Source organism: Myzus persicae, unplaced genomic scaffold (assembly GCF_001856785.1).
Source record: "Myzus persicae strain clone G006 unplaced genomic scaffold, MPER_G0061.0, whole genome shotgun sequence".
In the NCBI taxonomy this organism is placed as follows: domain Eukaryota; kingdom Metazoa; phylum Arthropoda; class Insecta; order Hemiptera; family Aphididae; genus Myzus; species Myzus persicae.
The window spans coordinates 121,421-141,224 of NW_019101632.1; the positions used below are offsets into that span (position 1 = coordinate 121,421).

At 32.6% G+C, this 19,804-nt stretch overlaps 1 protein-coding gene across 3 annotated transcripts; it reads left to right on the forward strand.

Annotated features, from left to right (window-relative positions):
• Window positions 1–3,447: 3,447 nt before the first annotated feature.
• On the forward strand, window positions 3,448–19,585 carry LOC111029895 (probable chitinase 10). 3 transcript variants are annotated; one of them, XM_022309132.1, is made up of 37 exons: window positions 3,448–3,550; window positions 7,299–7,461; window positions 7,777–7,868; window positions 7,964–8,128; window positions 8,201–8,389; window positions 8,448–8,725; window positions 8,797–9,102; window positions 9,159–9,285; window positions 9,352–9,405; window positions 9,469–9,651; window positions 9,729–9,858; window positions 9,915–10,056; window positions 10,117–10,344; window positions 10,411–10,609; window positions 11,017–11,129; window positions 11,214–11,436; window positions 12,102–12,611; window positions 12,677–12,864; window positions 12,939–13,143; window positions 13,228–13,364; window positions 13,425–13,830; window positions 13,891–14,070; window positions 14,137–14,348; window positions 14,440–14,575; window positions 14,641–14,783; window positions 14,851–15,036; window positions 15,098–15,223; window positions 15,295–15,430; window positions 16,137–16,419; window positions 16,493–16,626; window positions 16,709–16,920; window positions 17,062–17,197; window positions 17,291–17,433; window positions 17,971–18,156; window positions 18,244–18,437; window positions 18,536–18,818; window positions 18,882–19,585. In XM_022309132.1, exons 1-37 carry the CDS (start codon window positions 3,481–3,483, stop codon window positions 18,972–18,974), a joined length of 6,891 nt encoding a protein of 2,296 aa, XP_022164824.1. In that variant the 5' UTR covers window positions 3,448–3,480; the 3' UTR covers window positions 18,975–19,585. The 3 variants fall into 3 exon arrangements, with proteins under 3 accessions (XP_022164824.1, XP_022164825.1, XP_022164827.1); XM_022309133.1 differs by lacking the exon at window positions 3,448–3,550 and adding an exon at window positions 3,844–3,925; XM_022309135.1 differs by lacking the exon at window positions 3,448–3,550 and adding an exon at window positions 4,235–4,392.
• Window positions 19,586–19,804: the final 219 nt, after the last annotated feature.

A 19,804-nucleotide genomic window follows, 5' to 3' on the forward strand; every position in this document is an offset into this window, starting at 1 on the left:
GTTATTTGATGCGCACAAGATCATTCCCCGGGAATCATAATATATAACGTCATTACTCATTACAAATGCAGTCTATAAAGTACATATAGGTACATCTGAACATCCTTAGGACGTATTTATGCGTAATACATTAATGCGTTTATAACAATGTACGATTTTTCCAAGCCTTTTTATTTATTTTATTATGTTGTGAGCTATATAGTTATTACGTACTTTTCTCGTAATTAATTTTGCACCACGAATCTGGCAACGACAAACGAATACCTCCTCAAGTTACATCGATATTGCAAATATAGCCGTTCTGTAACAAAAAAACAGTTACAGCGTTTCGTAGAATCGAATCTTGACTTATTGTTATTTTTTATTTACGGACATTGATCCACATCAAATAATATTTATTGGTAAATAATTTTATGTATTTACTTAAAAGTTTATTATTATGTTTAACATGATTGTGCACAGTAAATATATCATTATAAAATTTACATTGTAACCTGAAAAATGTATTCCATAAATCAAAGATTAAGTTCTACTCGATAATAATGTAACATAGTGTTGAAATTTGGTTATTTTCGGTGCTATTGATGTATCTTTGATACTTGGTAGTTGATGGTGGTCCACGCAAAACGTGTTTTTGTGTAATCAAATTACGACGTGTTGAGTCCCCTTAATGAATAATATTTTATTTCTTATGGCAGTGTGTGACATTATATGTGCATATAATTAAATTTTAGTACACATATTTAAAAATAATAAATTTAAACGTGCACATAATAATAATTACTATCAATGCTCCTTTAATACACGTGTATTAACTATTTCGGAAAAAAACAATTTTAAAATAATTGATTATATCTAAAAACTACATGAGAGTACACATGTAAATATGTAATACAGTGGTCTAATTATTACTTTGAGATAGTAGAATTTTGAGTGGGTACAAACGTAGTATAGTAAGCATATAAAAAATATTACTCGTAAGATATTATTAAAAGTGCACTTGATTATTATTTACCTTAACTTAATATATAACTTAATTAAATTGAATCACTATATTATAATTACATTTCAGATCAACTAATTGAATAGTTCATAAACGTTTTATTACGTTTTTGTATAAAATACTGTTTAGTTGTTATTTTTTTAAGGTAACATCGATGACAAAGGCTCATTGTTTAGTAGGTACGTCACTTTTGTAACTGATAAATTAATACTAAATAAAAATATTAGTTGGAATTTGAAAATTGTATATTTGTGTTTATAAAATAATACATTATGAAACACTTTTTATTTAAAATATATTAATATAGGTTGATCAATGAATGATTTCAACTTTTCAAATATATTTATATATAATATATAGGTACTGGAATATTATACGTTCAGTATAGTTTATGCGTGACTACAAAACGATACAATTTTTACCTATTGTATTTTTTAATATCCGTATGATATAAATGCATTATAATTTATATTTTAATAATACATGATGCATGCATATTAAGTTATTTTATACATTTGGCCACTATTACTTTTAAAGGTTTAATTGGCCTTGATAATTAGGTTCCTATCCACAGAAGCGCACACAATTATTCCACTGTATTTAAAATAACTTCAGACTTATTTGTATCATGATCTTTTTTAAACATTCACATCCATCTCGCATTTGATCATAATTCTTTCAAGGTCTAAGATTTGGTCACGCTAATAATTTTGAAAAAAAGTAATGGGTGAATAGTTTCCTGAGAACTCCGCTTCAACGTGTTCGATTGCAAGTAAGTACCCAATACAATTTAAACCCATGAGCCATATTCAATTTGATACACATAGAATAATGAATGAAAATATTTTAGTCAGTTCTTCATTCAGTTTATATCATATTGTACAAGCTTCGTTTAAATATAAATCTAAAATGTATAATACGGTTTTTATAAGACGAACCTAATGCTAACAGCTCGATTCATAATTCATTTCAACATTATACGCATTGACATGAAGGTATTGTGTAGTAGTGTAGTGCCTATAAAATAACGGTCACTCGATAAATATTTGTTTTTCTATTAAATCGTTAAAAAATTATCTTAAACTGGAAAAGTAAAATAACGTAACAAACGGTTAGGTATATTGTATGAACTAAATTATAATAAAATGATATATATAATGCATTTTAGTGTTGAAATTCGTCATCTATGATCGTATACATAGGTACATTACTTTTTAATAATATCTACCAAAATTAGCTTAGATACATACCATTTGTCTGGTTTGAATAGACATACCTATCTATTCTATTGAATAACAAAACATTCGATTACAGTGCCAAGATTTTTTTTCACGACATAACATCCGCAAAATCCAAATACATTTTTCATTGTTAAATATTATAATTTAACACCTACCGAATAAACCGAACAGCATATATTATAAGTAATAACTAATAACTGTCGTCATAATGTTGTCACCAAACGAAACTTAAAGCCTTAAGGCTTAGGCTTAGCATTTACAATACACCGAAATAGTTGCTAAAATATGTATTTGCGCTGAAAAATATAATTTTAGGGTGTGTACTGTGTTTAAAGATATAAAACACTTCATCATTTTACAAACGTTTGAAATGGAGAAAAAAAATTTTCGCATAGTAATTATTTATTATAATATTTGAACTATATTATTATTACGGACACATTTAAAGCTACATAATAATAGCCATGTTGTCAAATATAATATGTTTAGTTCAAAACAAGTAAACAGACACGTATTAATATTTATTTTTTTTTAATGCATAATAAATAAATGACCGGCGTTCTCTTTAAACATAAAAACAGATAAATGTATTATTAATATCCTTGGATTTTAATTTATGGAACATAATACATAATTACAGCGGTTATTGATTTCATTATTATGTACAAGCTAATGTATTGTATATAATTAAGATTAGGCTACTTATTGTACATACGATTTATGGACCGTGAGTATGGTAGGGCCTATAGGCGATTCGAGTGACGAGCATTTCTTAAGTTGTATGTAGGTATACCTATTGTAATAGTTTCGCGGTCTTCCGCGACACCAGTGTGAGAGAATTTGTCAGAAGAAGAAAATCTCTGAACATAATATATGATGGACTCAACGAATCGATTTGTTCGGAAAAATCAGAGAGTATTTTTCCGCTGAAGAAGTCCCGGGCATCGTCCGTCGTCGGTCTGTAAACTGATCAGTGATCACGAACTGGATATCCCTTTCCAATTCCAAGGCACCAAAGCCGTCGATTGGCCGCGGAGATTCCGGTCGAGCACCCACCGACCCGACTGAACGTATACTATAGTTATACCCTTTCCGGACGACCTTGAACCGGTCGGTGGTCACACTCCCCCCCGGACACGATCGATCCGGAACGGGGTGGAGACGCCGCTGCCGCCGTGACCGCGGAGGCTTACCGACATCATTCTACCGCGGGCCGCGCCGTCCACCGGACACATCATGCCTCGTCGTCGTGTCGTCAACCGCCCAAACAACCGCCGCTGGTCGGCCATCAGCAGCACCACCTCAGGTATATTATAAGCTCGAATATTATACTGTTTCGTGTAGAGTAGTTTCGATTTTGTATAATAAAATCGTACCTATTCGAAATATTATTATCAACAATCGTCGTCACATCGTTGGGTAGTTAAAAATGTATATAATAATTGTATTGTACCGTTGATTAGTAATCAGTAGTGATGACGCGACGTAGGACTATACGGGCACGCGACGTGAATCCTAAAACATATTATTAATACAATATTAGAGAAAAAAAATCCTATACGTTATAGCTGATCGGAAAACCCGAGCGGGTGACGCCAGTGCGCGATCAGTGCACGCAGGACGCGGTCGTCGCCGTCACGAAAACACATCATTGTAACGGTGTACATTATAATCATAAATCGTAAGCATTATTACAAATAACAATTCAACATTTTCGTCTTCAACTGTTACACCATTTCTGGAGTTTTTTTTTAGATTGTTTAATAACGATTCCATGCTACTTGTTCGTCGTTCGTATAATATATAATATTCATACATTCGTTTTCCGTTTACAAATTATACAAACCCGTACTATAGGCTCTGTAGTGTTAGACGCGATCACTCAAGGCTCAAGGCTCAAATCGTTTTGTTTACTCCCGTCCAGATCGCCCGGGGATCATCCGCGGTGTAGATTATGTATATTATATTGTATTTTTAATCCGTTCGAGATTTAATCCATTTCGGGAGTTTGACGAGTCAGCGACTTCGATGTAGGTAGGTACCTGACCTGTAAGATATTAATAACTATAATCTCGAGCTTTTATACGACACGACCACCGGAGCCACTCGGTCAGGTCTTTCTGTCATCCGATGCGATCTTGAATAGAGGTACGTAACATAATTATTATCGGTTTAAACCGCATACATAGAATTTCCGTCTCGAAATTAATTTGCATGTTTCTTTTTTGTCATTTGTCGTCTTAATGTGTTCGCATTTTTTTACATACATACTTGTTTTGTTTCATTGTTGGATATAAAATAAAATTACGTTCAACACATTAAATGTTAACTTGTAATGATATTATTAAATCCCTATCTCTCTCTCTATGAAGTACATTATGTAAACTTAAAATATATTCCGCATTTATTTGTAATTTTCTTCATTTGACTTAGTGCCTTCTCGTTTTTAACATTTTTATCGTTTCTAAAAATGAATGCTTTTTTAACATCTCGTAAGACAGTTTTTCGAATATTTTTTCTACGAGATTTAATAAATAATCAAATTACATTTATTATGAACAAAATATAATTTTATAAACTGACATTAAATTTTTTTGTTTGTTTTTACGATTTTTATCATTTGCTAACTCACTGTCATCTCTAATCATACATATATTATTTTTAAATAATTGTTTAATGTATTAATACTTTTTTTCGCAAGAATTCATACATACTATAATATATACGATCCATGAAAAAAAAATAATTCACCAATTTGTATTTTGTACGTAACACTGGTAAGTTATAACCTTAATAGTGTAGGTATATTATATTATCTTCTGCTGACGGTTAGTTGCCTATATTAGAATTACAGAATCTCGTGCCAAGTGGAAATTGTTTTTGAAATTGTATTTACATTTTATTTGGTTAACAAGTTACATTAGCTCATTATAATTTGATAACAACAAACATTATTATCGAAGATTAAGATGATGAGAGATGACGTACTTTTGATGAATATTTTATAAGCTTCTTATAAATGTTAAACAGTAAATTTACCTATTAACGGATAATTCTATATTATACTTTAGTATATTTACATTTTACATTTTTAAGTATTTACATATTTACATTTTGCATGATTATTAACTATTAAAATTTAATTAAATTATATACTTATAAGTTTTAACTATACGATGTCGATAGATTTAATATACATAATTTACAACTCATTTTGAGATTATTTAAAATATATTGTATGTAGGTATTAGTTTTCAGAAAATCAATTTTCAAAATAGAATCTAAATGTTTTATTTTTCTGAGTTTCGCTATCGAATATGATTTAATTTAATGTTGTTTCTCGTCTCATAAAATATGGTGAATTTAATTTTAATGCTTTTTTGTTCCAACTTATTATACGATATTAGACCGGAAGTTCAAACGCACGTAGGTACCTATTGGTAATTTTTTTTTTATTAATTTCTCACTTTATAAACTGTTTGAGTTGGGAATAAAAATAAAAATTATTGTCACCTAAATACGAGTATCGTTAAGACTTAAAAATATTCTAATCGAGTTTACAAAAGAAATGAATAAAGAAAACACTAAAATCACTCCAAGAACCATTCAATGTTATAAATTATGATATATTGAGGAGTGGTGCCTTTTATTACCTGCGTTATATTACAATATATATATTAATATAAACACATTTTTGGTTTTGTTCTTACACAACATTGAGGCGTAAAAAAATCGCACGTCTGATTGGGTTCGATTGTTTTGCGCATAGTAGCGGTGGCATGGCGGTTACTCATCTGGTGACGACGGTATCCCGCCATTATTATTATTGGCCCATACTGAGTGATCGGGTGTTCTTATATCGCCCCGAGGGCGAATATCAGCGGCACATCTGTAATGTAATGGTCCAGTTGTAATGCTACTACGGGCGCGTCTCTGTGCGATTATGTAGATTTGTCGGCACTCCAATTAAACCAACAGATCGCGTCTAATACGAGATAATTACGGAATTTGCCCCCGAGTCATACGGTAGTAGTACCATATTATGTACCAGGTGTATATTATATTATTTTAGTCACCGTCCAAACGATGTTGCCCGGGCTTTATTGCACTTGACCTCTCGCAGTAACTAACCTGTTGTCCATATGCATTAATACGCGTCTCAGCATTTGATACATATCGGTATAGGACATCTATAATAGACAATATTATGTGCACTGTGCAGTGTAGGAAGTGTTGACAGATTACACGACAAAAAGGTATTTACCAACGGACGTCGGCGGTTAAAAAACAACTCCGGGAACGTTCGTAAAAAAAAATTGATCGACCAGAGATACAATGATATATATATTATGTACATAATATGATATATTTATGTATATGAAATAAACATTATTTATCGTCACGACCTTGAAATCGCTTTGCACAGTCTGGTAAAAAAAAAACACAAATAAAACGTTATGTATTTGGAATTCGGATCGAGAATAAAATCGTATATCGTGATTTTTAACTTTTGTTGTAATAAAAATAAAAATAAGTAAGTAACACTAATTGTATTAGTTTGTATTAGCGACGATCCTACTAATGGTGTCATACTTAAATCATTAATTTGGGGTGAAAAATTTGATTGCTTAATTTTGGACAGGTTGCGCGCCAAAATTACATAACATATTAAAAGTATTAAAAGTATTAAACTAATGGAATCGATTTGTAACGTAAGAGTTCGTGAGGGTCGTGAAACCACTTTTTCTAGAGAAGAATAATCCTTAATTCTGTGGGTCAATGTATTTACATACTCCGCACGAATATTAAACAATAAGACCGTCACTAATGTGTTATTGCTGTTTTTTATAGATAAATAGTGATTTTTTTATGGTATACAAACATTATTTTTTTTTTATATATATCAGACTTTTTAAATGAAGGTCTATAGAACATATCATTATCATATTTTGTTTGTATTACGGTAAAATCTAAAAATGATGCAACATAATGCGTTTTGTTCATAAAACATACATGCAAGTACGTGCAATGACGGTTATTTAAAATATTTTCAGCCATGAGGATCATCGGTGTTTTGTTTACCGTTATCCTTTTTTTCATACCATCACGAGGTTCGACGTATATAGATGAAAATGAATCATCGGATAATCACAACAGGGAATTCAATATTTTACCAAGTAGAGCGGCTATTGAACGAGTACCTCATCAATTCGAAAGGTAATGTTTATTAAACCAATTAACCAAAATTTATTCATTATTATTAATACCTACCTATATTTTTATCACTCTAAAAACTGATTTCGTGACGTTAAAATCAAAGTCACTTATGTTCAATATAATAAAAATTCCAATTGATTACTCATGTATAAAATACTTAATATTTATTTTAATTTAATTCTAAACAAGTATTTATTTATATAACATCTCAATTTACATATTCGTGGATGAATACAAATTATATTGCAGAATATAGTTCTATTTTCGACCAAAATTATAACCATGAAAATAGTGCAATATTTCATATGTTCTCAGATATAAAATTCACGTTCCTGTTCGCGATGCCGTTGAAAAACTTCCATCAAAAAAAGATCCATCACCCTCAAAATATAGACTAGCGTCTGGAAGTAATGTTTTTTTTTTAAATATTAAAATATAAATATATAAATAATATAAATATAATAAAAATAAAAATTATTTTAAATCATAAAAAAATGTTTAGGTGCCAATGTTTTTTGTCATCTTGACTCTACACAATATCATAAAAATCAAATTCCTCAAAACTTGGAAAAAATAGTTTTGTCTTCATGTACTCATGTATTGTTCAGTTCTGCAGACACAAATTTTGACACTATTGCTAACAATTGGTATTCTAGTCAATCAAATGGTATAAACATTGGAATAAATATTCTGTGTACATTGCTCATTCGTTGTTAATTATTGTTTTATTAATTTTTAGGCACATTTGCTTCAATTGCTCGTTTAAAAAAGAAAAACCCTTCCACAAAAATATTATTATTAATTAATGAAATTTTACCCGAAAGTGTATTGTTTTCGAAGAGAGATTTTATAATTTCAGTCTCGGAAGTTTTGAAAACTAGTGGATTTGATGGACTAGTTTTATCTGATGTTACACCAACAACTTATAGTAATACATTTTTATAATAATGCTAAATTTTAAGTTTTATTGCTAAACACATTTTTAGACGAGTTTGGTGAAGACGAATACACTAAAGAAGAATTTCCGCTATTGATTGAAGAATTGGCCAGTGTGCTAAAACCAAGAGGATGGTCATTATCACTAATTGTACCACCACTGGATCAAACGTCAAGAAATTATGACACGAAAAGAATTATTCTAAATTTAGATTTCATTATTCTCAAGAGTTTTGATTTCCGACAAGATGAGGAGAAAATTATTGGTCACCACGCTCCACTGTACAGTGCAGTAGATAGAGATCCATCGTCAAAGTATCGCAATGTGGTAAATATTTTTAATATTTATTAAATTATTGCTTTCATAGACAACAGATATTATACATTTGAGTTTTCAAGGATTATATGGTGAAGCATTGGATACACAATGGTGCAGATCCAAATCAGATAATAGTTGGTGTGGCACTATTCGGGAGAAGTTTCAGATTGGCTGACCCTAAAAATTTCCAACCAGGTTCTCGAACAACCGGTGATGGATATGCTGGTAGATGGACCAAAACGTCTGGATTCCTATCGTATTACGAAGTATGCGATCGTACAAAGAAAGATGATTGGAGGCAGTATTCGGACAAATCTGGTTCCCCGTTTGTTGTTAGAAAAGATCAATGGATCAGTTATGAGAACCATCACAGTTTAACAAGAAAAGTAAATTAAATTAAACGTCTGAAGTTGAACTTAATAATAAAATTATTGTATTTTAGCTCGAATATATGGAAAAACTAGCGTTAGGAGGGGTTATGTTATGGTCATTAGATTCAGATGATTATAATGGACTTTGTGGCACTCCTTGGCCACTTGTAAACACAGTTAAAACATATATTAGCAATGGTAAGTTTTAATACTACAAAAATATTTGTATACTATTAAATTGAATTGTTTTTACTATTTTTAAAGTTAATAGAAAAAATTCAATGGCAAACGATTTACGAGAAACACCGTTACAATTTGGTAATTGTCATTAGCAGTCTAGCATTTTTTGATTTTGGTACCTAATAGTTAATTTGTTTTTAGATCTAAACAAAAAAGTGGTATGTTACTTTGCCAGCTGGTCATGGTATCGTTATGGAGAAGGAAAATTTGCTCCGGAGTACATCGACAAAGGACTATGTACACATGTAGTTTATGCATTTGCGTCTCTAGATCCCAATGATTTAACAATAACATCGGGAAATGAATGGGAAGATTTTGAGAACAGTAATAATCGATTAATAGTACAAATTTTGAAATTTACCTTTAGTATAAAGTGATAAATAAGTACTTTTAAATTTTAGAATTTTATGAAAGATTGGTGTCCAATTCAAAATCTGGGGATATCAAAGTTATGATCTCAATGGGTGGATGGACAGACTCGGCTGGTGACAAATATTCAAAATTAATTAGCAGTGGAACTTCTAGAAGAAGGTAAATTTTCAGAAAGGTATGGTAAAATAAATTAAAAACAATTTATTCTATTACAGTTTTGTAAATTCTGCTGTTGCATTTTTGAGAAAATATAATTTTAACGGTCTCCATCTGGACTGGAATTATCCTGTGTGTTGGCAAGCCGATTGCACTCAAGGTCCATCTTCGGACAAAACAAATTTTGTTAAATTAATACAAGTACTGTCTTGTTTATATAAAATGCAATAGGTAAACATTTAATTGATTTGTATACTATAGGAACTTAAATCCGAGTTCAATAAACAAGACCCGCCATTTGAATTATCAGCTGCAATCTCTGGTTATGAAGAAATTATTAAAGAAGCTTATGACTTTCCAAGTCTAAGTGAATATTTAGATTTTATGTCTATAATGACGTATGATTATCATGGCTCTTGGGAAAATGTAACTGGACACGTGAGTCCAGCTTATTATAAAGACGGTGACGAATTTCCAAAGTACAATATGGTATGTTAATAGAAAACAAAATTACATTTTTGTAGTTTCAAATAACAATTTTGTTCATATATTTAGGATTCCACCATTAAATTAATACGAAAATTGGGCGCAGATCCATCAAAGATCGTAGTTGGGCTTCCATTTTATGGCCAGACGTACACATTGTCATCAAATTCAGAACACGGGCTTGGTGACCCAGCTAAAGGATCAGGATATCCTGGTGAATATACACAGCAACCGGGAATGTTGGCGTACTATGAAATTTGCAATAGAGGTACAATCGAAACTATATTAAATAATTTTACAGTGCCTATGCATGCATAATATAATTACACCCATGTCACATATACGATATTCCCTTCTGTATATCACAGAACATGTGATTAATTTCATTAATGGATACAACTTTCATCATGAGTGATACTTTGATTAAATGCATATTACAAGAGTACATGTAGTACTTTTTCCTTGGCTAATTTAAAATTATTATTAATTGTCATCATATATATTTATTTACTTATTTATTTAACCCAATGAATTATTAATGTGAATAGAAAATCTTTATTTATGTTAAATAATAACGTTATTATTTTTTACTTTAAATCAATTGTATTTATGAAAAAAATGGTTATTTGGTAGTTCGTATCATATTTATTTATAAATACTAAATATATATTTTAGTTTCTAATGAAAAATGGCAAGTATCAAGGGATAAAAACAGTGGATTTGATCCATATGCGTATGAAGGAAATCAATGGGTCAGCTATGACGACGAGATATCTATTAAATTAAAGGTAAAATAAAGTACAAACATTAGAATATTTTATTCTTTAAGTTTAGAATATTGTTTAATTATAAAATCAATCATTTAATTTCAGTCCGAATATATAGTGAATCAAGAACTTGGCGGAGCTATGGTTTGGACTATTGATTTAGACGACTTTAACAATATATGTTGTAAAGGTTCTTATCCACTACTGACAAAAGTTAACGAAGTGTTTAAAAGGATTCCAATTAAATCGTCAAATTTGATATGTAATAAACCAGATTATCCAACTACACCAATTTATCAGATTCCTACGACTACAGAAGAAGGACAAGGTTTGTATTTTATACTATAAATTATAATGGAGTAAAATGTTGTAGTCCCGATGGAAATCTATATGTATCTATAGGTAATAATAATAAAATACTGAATAGTGGAGTAATACTTCTTTTTACTAGTGCCATTTCAATACCACTATTAGCAGCTTCAACTATAGTACTTTATATTCAAATCTTAACATACATAATGAAAATAAATAAAAAGATAATTAATAATTATACTGTTACAAGCTAATCAAGTAAATGTATACAATTTTACATATTTTGTAGCGTTATTAATTTAAAACAATTATTAAAATATTATGTAGATAAATGTATGTATATAGACTCAATTCATGAATATTGTTATGGGTTTATTGTTTATTAGTTAATAGTTGGTAGTATATATTATATAATTATATTATAATTTATAACTTTTTTTTATTGATCTTTATATATAACACAGCAGCAAAAGCCATTAGTTAATCTCTTGAATGGTAATTATAGTTTTTACAATTTTTGTGAAGTTTAAATTATGTTTACATTATCTTAACAGGTTATAATTTTCGTATTTTGATCGGGGTTTGATCGGTTTTTATTTCACAACAAATGTTAAAATTAAAATTTCATACTATCACCACAATTAATTTCTATTGACAATGATATATTTGAATCACTTATAGGTTCTTGGGAAGAACAATCTCCATCAACAGTAACAACAACACAACCTACTAGACCGACAACACAACCACCTACTAGGCCGACAACACAACAACCTACTAGACCGACCACACAACAACCTACTAGACCAACAACACAATATATAACTAAACCACCAACACGACCTTCAACAACAACCACTACTACAAGTACAACAACAACTACAACCCCTCTGACTACTTCAACAACAACCACAGCTGAACCGACTATTGATGAAGTAATCGAAATTGAACAACCGACAACTCACAAGCCATCTGTAAATCGTCCTTGGTGGTCCGAATATCATACTCAAAGACCAGAACAACAAGAGTTATGCAAACCAGGAACGTATCAGTCTTCTAAAGACAGTTGTCAGAATTATTATCAATGTAAAAACGGACGTTATAGAAAATACGCTTGTAAAGAAGGATTGCTGTGGAATAGAAATGCCAACAAATGTGATTCGCTAAGAAATGTTGACTGCAATGAACCCAGTGAGTTTTTAGCTTCATATAGTTATTATTAAATATGTTAAAATTAATGTTAAAATTATTCACAGCCAACTCTCAAATTTCCGAAGTAACCACAACTACAACTACGACACAAAAGCCTGTCACTACATCAAGACCGACAACAGTTAGACCAACCCCTACGTGGCGACCAACGACAACAACAGGTAGGCCGATAACTACATGGAGACCAACTACAACAGCCAGACCGATGACTACGTGGAGACCAACAACAACTGTAAGTCATAATATAGAGAAACGTTTAACATTTCAATTTCAAAATGCTAATTTTGTTTTATTTGTATATTGAAGACAAAAAAATATAGAAATTGCATTGAAGGTGAATATGTCGCTGCTATTGGTGACTGTACATCATACTATGTATGTTCGTACGGTTATTTCGTGAGACAGTTTTGTTCAGCTGGATTGGCTTGGAACGATCAAAAGAAAATGTGTGACTGGAAATACAACGTGTATTGCAACTACCAACGTTCAAATAGTATATTTACGTACACCAGTAAGAATGCCTAAAATAATAACTGTATTCGTTATATGGCTACATAATAATCATTATATCATTTTTTATTTGTCAATACTCTAGGTATGTCAGTCAAATCTTCGGTGGAATGTCAAGAAGGTGAATTCGCGCCTCATCCAGGAGATTGTAACAAATATTTGCAATGTTTATGGGGAAAGTTCAAAGTTAACTCGTGTCCTTCTGGTCTCTATTGGAATAATGTAAGATTTAAATAAAATAATAATTATGGTTACCTTTTAATAATTTTATTTTGGGTACAGAGGTACAGGCTTTGTGACTGGCCAATGAATTCTGGGTGTATGCCGTCTCAAGAAATTAACACTTATCCAACCGATGAGCCAGAAATCCCATCATCGCCTAGTCAACCATCAAGTACTGAAACAACCACAAAACCAACTACTTCGAAACCAATAATAACAAAGCCAACTACGTCGAAACCAATAATAACAAAGCCAACGACTTTGAAACCAGCAACACTAAAGCCAACGACTTCTACTTCTTCTACTACAACTACTACTACTAATCCAGATTCAACTACAGAAGAAAACTATATTCCATGGAAGCCAACAACTGGAGTTCCCACTACGGAAGATCCGTGGGCATGGAAACCTACCACTACAACTGCCGCAACTCTTCCCACAACCCAGTCGAACTATCATTTGACGGGTAACTTAAGACAAAAATTAAATCTTATAACACTTGTAATACAATTATTTGACCTTGTAGGACAGTATAAAGTTGTATGCTATTTCACCAACTGGGCATGGTACAGACCTTCACCAGGTAAATTTTTCCCAGAAGACACTGATCCAAATCTCTGCACTCATGTAGTGTATGGATTCGCAACTTTGGATTACACAGATCTAGTTATTAGAGTATTCGATTCATGGGCAGACATTGATAATGGTAGGCGTGAAGTTAAGGTTCGATAACATCAAAAAAATGCTAAACAAGCAATTACGTTTTTTTTAGGTTTCTACGAAAGAGTAGTGGCACTCAAACGACGTGGTGTCAAAGTATCTATTGGTTTAGGTGGATGGAATGATTCGGCAGGTGATAAATACAGTCGTTTGGTCAATAATCGTTCCAGTCGCAAAAAGTTCATAAACAATGTACTCGATTTTATGCACAAATATGGCTTTGAAGGTCTTGATGTCGATTGGGAATATCCCAAATGTTGGCAGGTAATAAACTAATAAGCACCTATAATATGTCATTATATATATTTTTTTGTTATTTTTCTTTTATCAATAATAATTAAAATTAAAAATACAGACCAATTGTGACCAAGGCCCAGATTCTGACAAAAATGCATTCTCCAATTTTTTGATTGAGCTTAAACAAGCTTTTAAACCCCATGGATACTTATTATCTGCTGCTGTTTCTCCCAGTAAAGTAGTAATAGATTCGGGTAAATACATTTATTAGTTTAATATTTTTGAAATCATCATATTATTAAATATAAAATTATTTTAGGTTACGATGTGCCTATATTAAACCAATACTTAGATTGGATTGGCGTTATGACTTATGATTATCATGGTCAATGGGATAAGAAAACTGGTCATGTTGCACCAATTTATCAGCATCCAGAAGACGACATTGAGTATTTCAACTTGGTAAATTAAATAATATAATGTTATAATAAAAATAAATGATCTTATGTAAATTCATTTTTTTTTAAAGAATTATACTGTCCATTATTGGATCGAGAAAGGCGCAAACAGTAGGAAAATTGTTCTTGGGTTCCCATTGTATGGTCAATCGTTCACGTTATCTAATCCTAAGGTGCACGGTTTAAACGCACCTTCATCTGGCGCAGGAGAAGCTGGTCCATTTACCCGATCTGCTGGATTCATTGCTTACTACGAGGTATGGTCTTAAAAGATTATAGTTTTAAATAAATTGTTTAAATAATTATATTGTTATATAGATTTGTCGTAAACTAGCCTCCGAGCAATGGACTATTGTTCAAGACTCGCAAAATAGAATGGGGCCATATGCATATAAGGGTAACCAATGGGTAGGATTCGATGATGTAAAAACAGTAGCACAAAAGGTAAATGATTAATTCACAAAACTTAAGTATTCAATAATGTCTTACACACATATTTATATACACAATTTTAGGCAGAGTACGTGAAATCTATGAACTTGGGAGGAGCTATGATTTGGGCTTTAGATTTGGATGATTATCGAAACGTATGCGGCCAAGGAAATTATCCACTACTCAGCACTATCATGAAAACACTAGGTCAAAAACATGGTAAGAGTATACGAATTATTATTTCATATTTTGATAGTATTAGTAGTACTTACAAGTTACAATAGAATACGGTGATGTATAGAAACAATTTTTCACATATAATTTCAAGTATATTTGTTGCATAGTAATAAATGGGTAAATTTCATATTACCTACTCTACACTCTACAGTGTTGTAAAGAATACTTTAACAGTACACTTAAATTTTAGTTAGTATAACAATATATATATATAAGGTACGTAACTTATTTAAACAAGCCATTGTAACTCTTTATAACTTAAGTAGGTAACACAATTTATTCGGAATTTTCAAAAGCCATCTGTACATAGAATATACGTATTTATTTAACTATATTGCGTTACATTTTGTTGTTTCGGTACAATAAAATATAACTCTTAACATGACTATAATATTATTATGTCCAATGAAAGTTGAAATCGCAATTCACAAAACTAATACTAAAGAAATAGAGTATAATGAATAACCTAAAAATAACATTTAATATTCAATACCATTAAGCATTAATTATAATTTATAAATATTGAACAAACAATTTAAACACTTCCTCATTAAAAAAGTTTAACAAAAAAGTATGATATGAATAATGTAAATCAACAATATTATTTTAGTTGTTCTAACCAATATTGTGGTATAATTATCATACTGTCGTTGTAACCCGATATAATCCGATGTCTTTATTCACACAGGTCATCCACAAACAACTCCGATGATACCTGTAACAAGTAAACCGACGACTACGACGTCATCGCCGCACTACAACACTTCAACGACCCAAGTGTCTACGACTACACTGTTACCGACAAGACCAACAAAACCTTCGTATACGAAGCCGACGACGACAACAATGAAGACGACTACCACTACTACCACGACGACCACAACTCCGAAACCAACGACGACGACCGTACAACCCTCGTCTGCAGAATACTTTAAAGTTGTTTGTTATTTTACCAATTGGGCGTGGTACAGGTTCGTAACGATTATTGAAACTTAAGTAACTGCAGTTGGCATGTCCGTTGATTTATTTCGTTTGGGTCTTTAGACATAGCGGCGGAAAATATTTACCCAGCGATATCGACCCGTCGCTTTGCACACACATAATTTACGGGTTCGCGGTACTGGACAACGACGAATTGGTCATCAGGGCGCACGACACTTGGGCGGATTTCGACAACTGTACGTTTTTGGCCGGGGTGGTTCTGATAGGGGTGGGCGGCGAGCGATGCGATTGCTAATTTATTGTCACGTGTGTTTGCAGTTTTTTACCGCAAAGTGACGGCGCTCAAAAAATTCGGTGTCAAGGTGCTGTTGGCGATCGGAGGTTGGAATGATTCGGCCGGCAGCAAATACAGCGAGCTGGTCAACAACCCGTTGGCGAGAAGCAAGTTTGTGGAACACGTGGTCGGTTATTTGAAGCAAAACGATTTCGACGGACTAGATTTCGATTGGGAGTATCCAAAGTGCTGGCAGGTAATAAATCGACGACCTATAATAATAATATAGACATCCGTGGTCTGTCCGCAGCCCCGCAGGGATCGAAATATAATAAATTATGTTATTAACTCTTATCGTATTAATGTGCATCGTAATGGCCCATTATAATATGAATAGGTGGAATGCAAGCGGGGCCCGAAAAGCGACAAAGAAGGGTTCTCGAGACTAATGTTGGAACTGAGAGAGGCGTTCGACAAAGAAGGTTTCCTATTGTCGGCGGCCGTGTCGCCCAACAAAGTTGTAATAGACGCTGGTACGTGAACAATAGCGATATTACAATTTATGTACAATACACACACACAATTAGTCATGATGTCTTATTCGATTTCGTTTGTTCCACGATTAGGCTACGATGTGCCACTACTCTCGGCGACGTTGGACTGGATATCCGTGATGGCTTACGACTACCACGGACAATGGGATAAGAAGACCGGGCACGTGGCGCCCATGTACTCTCATCCTGACGATTTTGACATGACTTACAACGCGGTAATTATACAATAGTTATTTATTTCCTCTGGGGCTCTGTGTTTAAAAAAAAACTGTTGAAAAAGCATACAATTATGCCCAGAACAAAATCGGCGAAATATGAGCTAAAAATAACAAAATACCAAAAACACGTGATTAAAAATGAATTAAAGTTCGAATTATTGTTTTTAAAATAAATGAATAAGATACTCGTACCTATACGAATTATAAAAATACGACTTCTATAAATAAAACAATTTTCGCCAGTTCTATAAATAGTTGGTACCGCCGAATAATAGTATTCCGATGAAGAATGCAGTTTCAAGCTCGTGATAACCTCAAACATATATTATAAATATAGAATTTCTGATTCCATATGATATGCATTATGCACCATGATGTGAAACAAGCATTGAATCATATCAATTATTAGCCGTATAGAAAGTAGTGGATAAACCATTGCCACAATGTTCAAAATTCAAATGCATTAAGCTAAAACCCCTGATCACACCTTATATATGCACTATGTTATAAAACAACGATGATGCTTTTTTTCAGAACTTCACTTTGTACTATTGGGTGAACCAAGGCGCTGATCCCCGTAAACTCATAATGGGTATGCCCACGTACGGTCAGTCGTTCTCGTTGGCTTCCGGCAAGAACAACGGATTGAATGCACCGACCTACGGTGGAGGTGAAGCGGGCGAAGCGACCAGATCCCGCGGATTTTTGTCCTACTACGAAGTGAGTACACATCTTACAGTATAATCGAGCGGTGAATAATTATCCTTAAGGAGGATTTGAGTTTTCACACGTTCGTCGGGTTTTCAGATCTGCCACAAAGTGTTGAAGCGCGATTGGCAACTGGTCCAAGACCCGCTGGGCAGGATGGGCCCGTACGCTTACAGTGGCAACCAATGGGTGTCGTTCGACGACCAGGACATGATCAGATTCAAATCCGAATTCGTCGTACGCAATGATCTCGGCGGCGCAATGATATGGGCGTTGGACTTGGACGATTTCAAGTGAGTGAAAAACACATTTCCTTCCAGAAATAGTACTCATATTTAGGTAACAGCCAAAAGGTAGACGTATATTATATGGCACGGCGGATTGTTTTCAGAAACGTATGTGGCTGCGAAACGTATCCAATGCTGAAGACCATCAACAGAGTGCTGGGGAGGTTACCCGGTCCGGGACCAGACTGCTACCTGGACCAAGAACGAAACGACTTGGACGGGGTCGTCATCGACAACAGTGACATCGGGAACGAAGAGGAACTGGGCAGAGGGCAGTGCACTGAACCACTGTTGAAAGGGCACGGGACGGACTGTAACAAATACGTGATTTGCGAGTTTGGATCGTTGCTCGAACAGTCTTGTCCGTCCAATTTGTTCTTTAACAAGGTACGAAAAAAAAATGGTTATAAGTATAATAAGGGCTCTGTTAAATCTATAAACGGCTTTCAGATGAACATGCTGTGCGATTGGCCTGAGAACGTTAACTGCACCCAAAAGAAACGTTTGTCATCTTCTCACAGACAACTGCGACTGTTACATTGACGAAACTCGAACCCCTTGGAATTTGCGCACATCGGTTAATTTAGGTTTACAGTTTGAAATACGACGATTATCATATTACACCTAAGTCTAATTATCACAGTATACACTGAACAATTAAATTCTACATACTGTCCCTCTGTGACTTGTGTTCCCTTCGTCCGTTTCGTTATACCAAACAATATATAAAGTCGCATCGCGACACTGATTAATGAGACGAGTCACGTGTTCGTATTTAGTTTTAATTTTGAACCGAAATTATTGTAAATAATAATGTTACATGAATGATTTTATTTGTATTATTGTACAACAACAAATTAAATGATTAACGATAATCAAAACTATGAAATGTAGGTAGGTATATTATAAAAATTAAAAAGGTAAAAACACATCTTAAATTTACTCGACATTATTTAAAACTCGTGTTATTATTATAAATATTATACTTCTGTTTTGTCTGAGCTCGACTGAGTCGTAACGGTATTTTATAATATCGCTTCTGCCTTCGTCTGGCCTCTAACGTATTGTTATAATAAAATGTATAATAATTGTATTCCTCTATAATATAGTGATATTAATTATTATTGAATGTAATATATGTACTACCATTGTGATTTGTGTGTAATATTTATACCTCAATACCTACATTAAAATTAGGTCAAGTTTATATTATTTTATAGTTATATCATTTTTCCTATAAATCTTAATATCATGAGAGTTTTTAATAATGTCTAATAGTTATTTCTACATTTTACAGTTCTAAAACTTAAATAGTAATTACTGATATTATGATTAATGTTTACTACAAAACATTATGTACCTACACCTAATTA

Excerpts from the sequence above, each read along its gene's own strand:
- LOC111029895 (XM_022309132.1), top strand. The coding sequence starts at position 3,481 with ATGCCTCGTCGTCGTGTCGTCAACCGCCCAAACAACCGCCGCTGGTCG. Across the intron at positions 3,551-7,298 it reads CATCAGCAGCACCACCTCAG|CCATGAGGATCATCGGTGTT; the intron begins GTATATTATAAG and ends AAATATTTTCAG. Across the intron at positions 9,103-9,158 it reads ATCACAGTTTAACAAGAAAA|CTCGAATATATGGAAAAACT; the intron begins GTAAATTAAATT and ends ATTGTATTTTAG.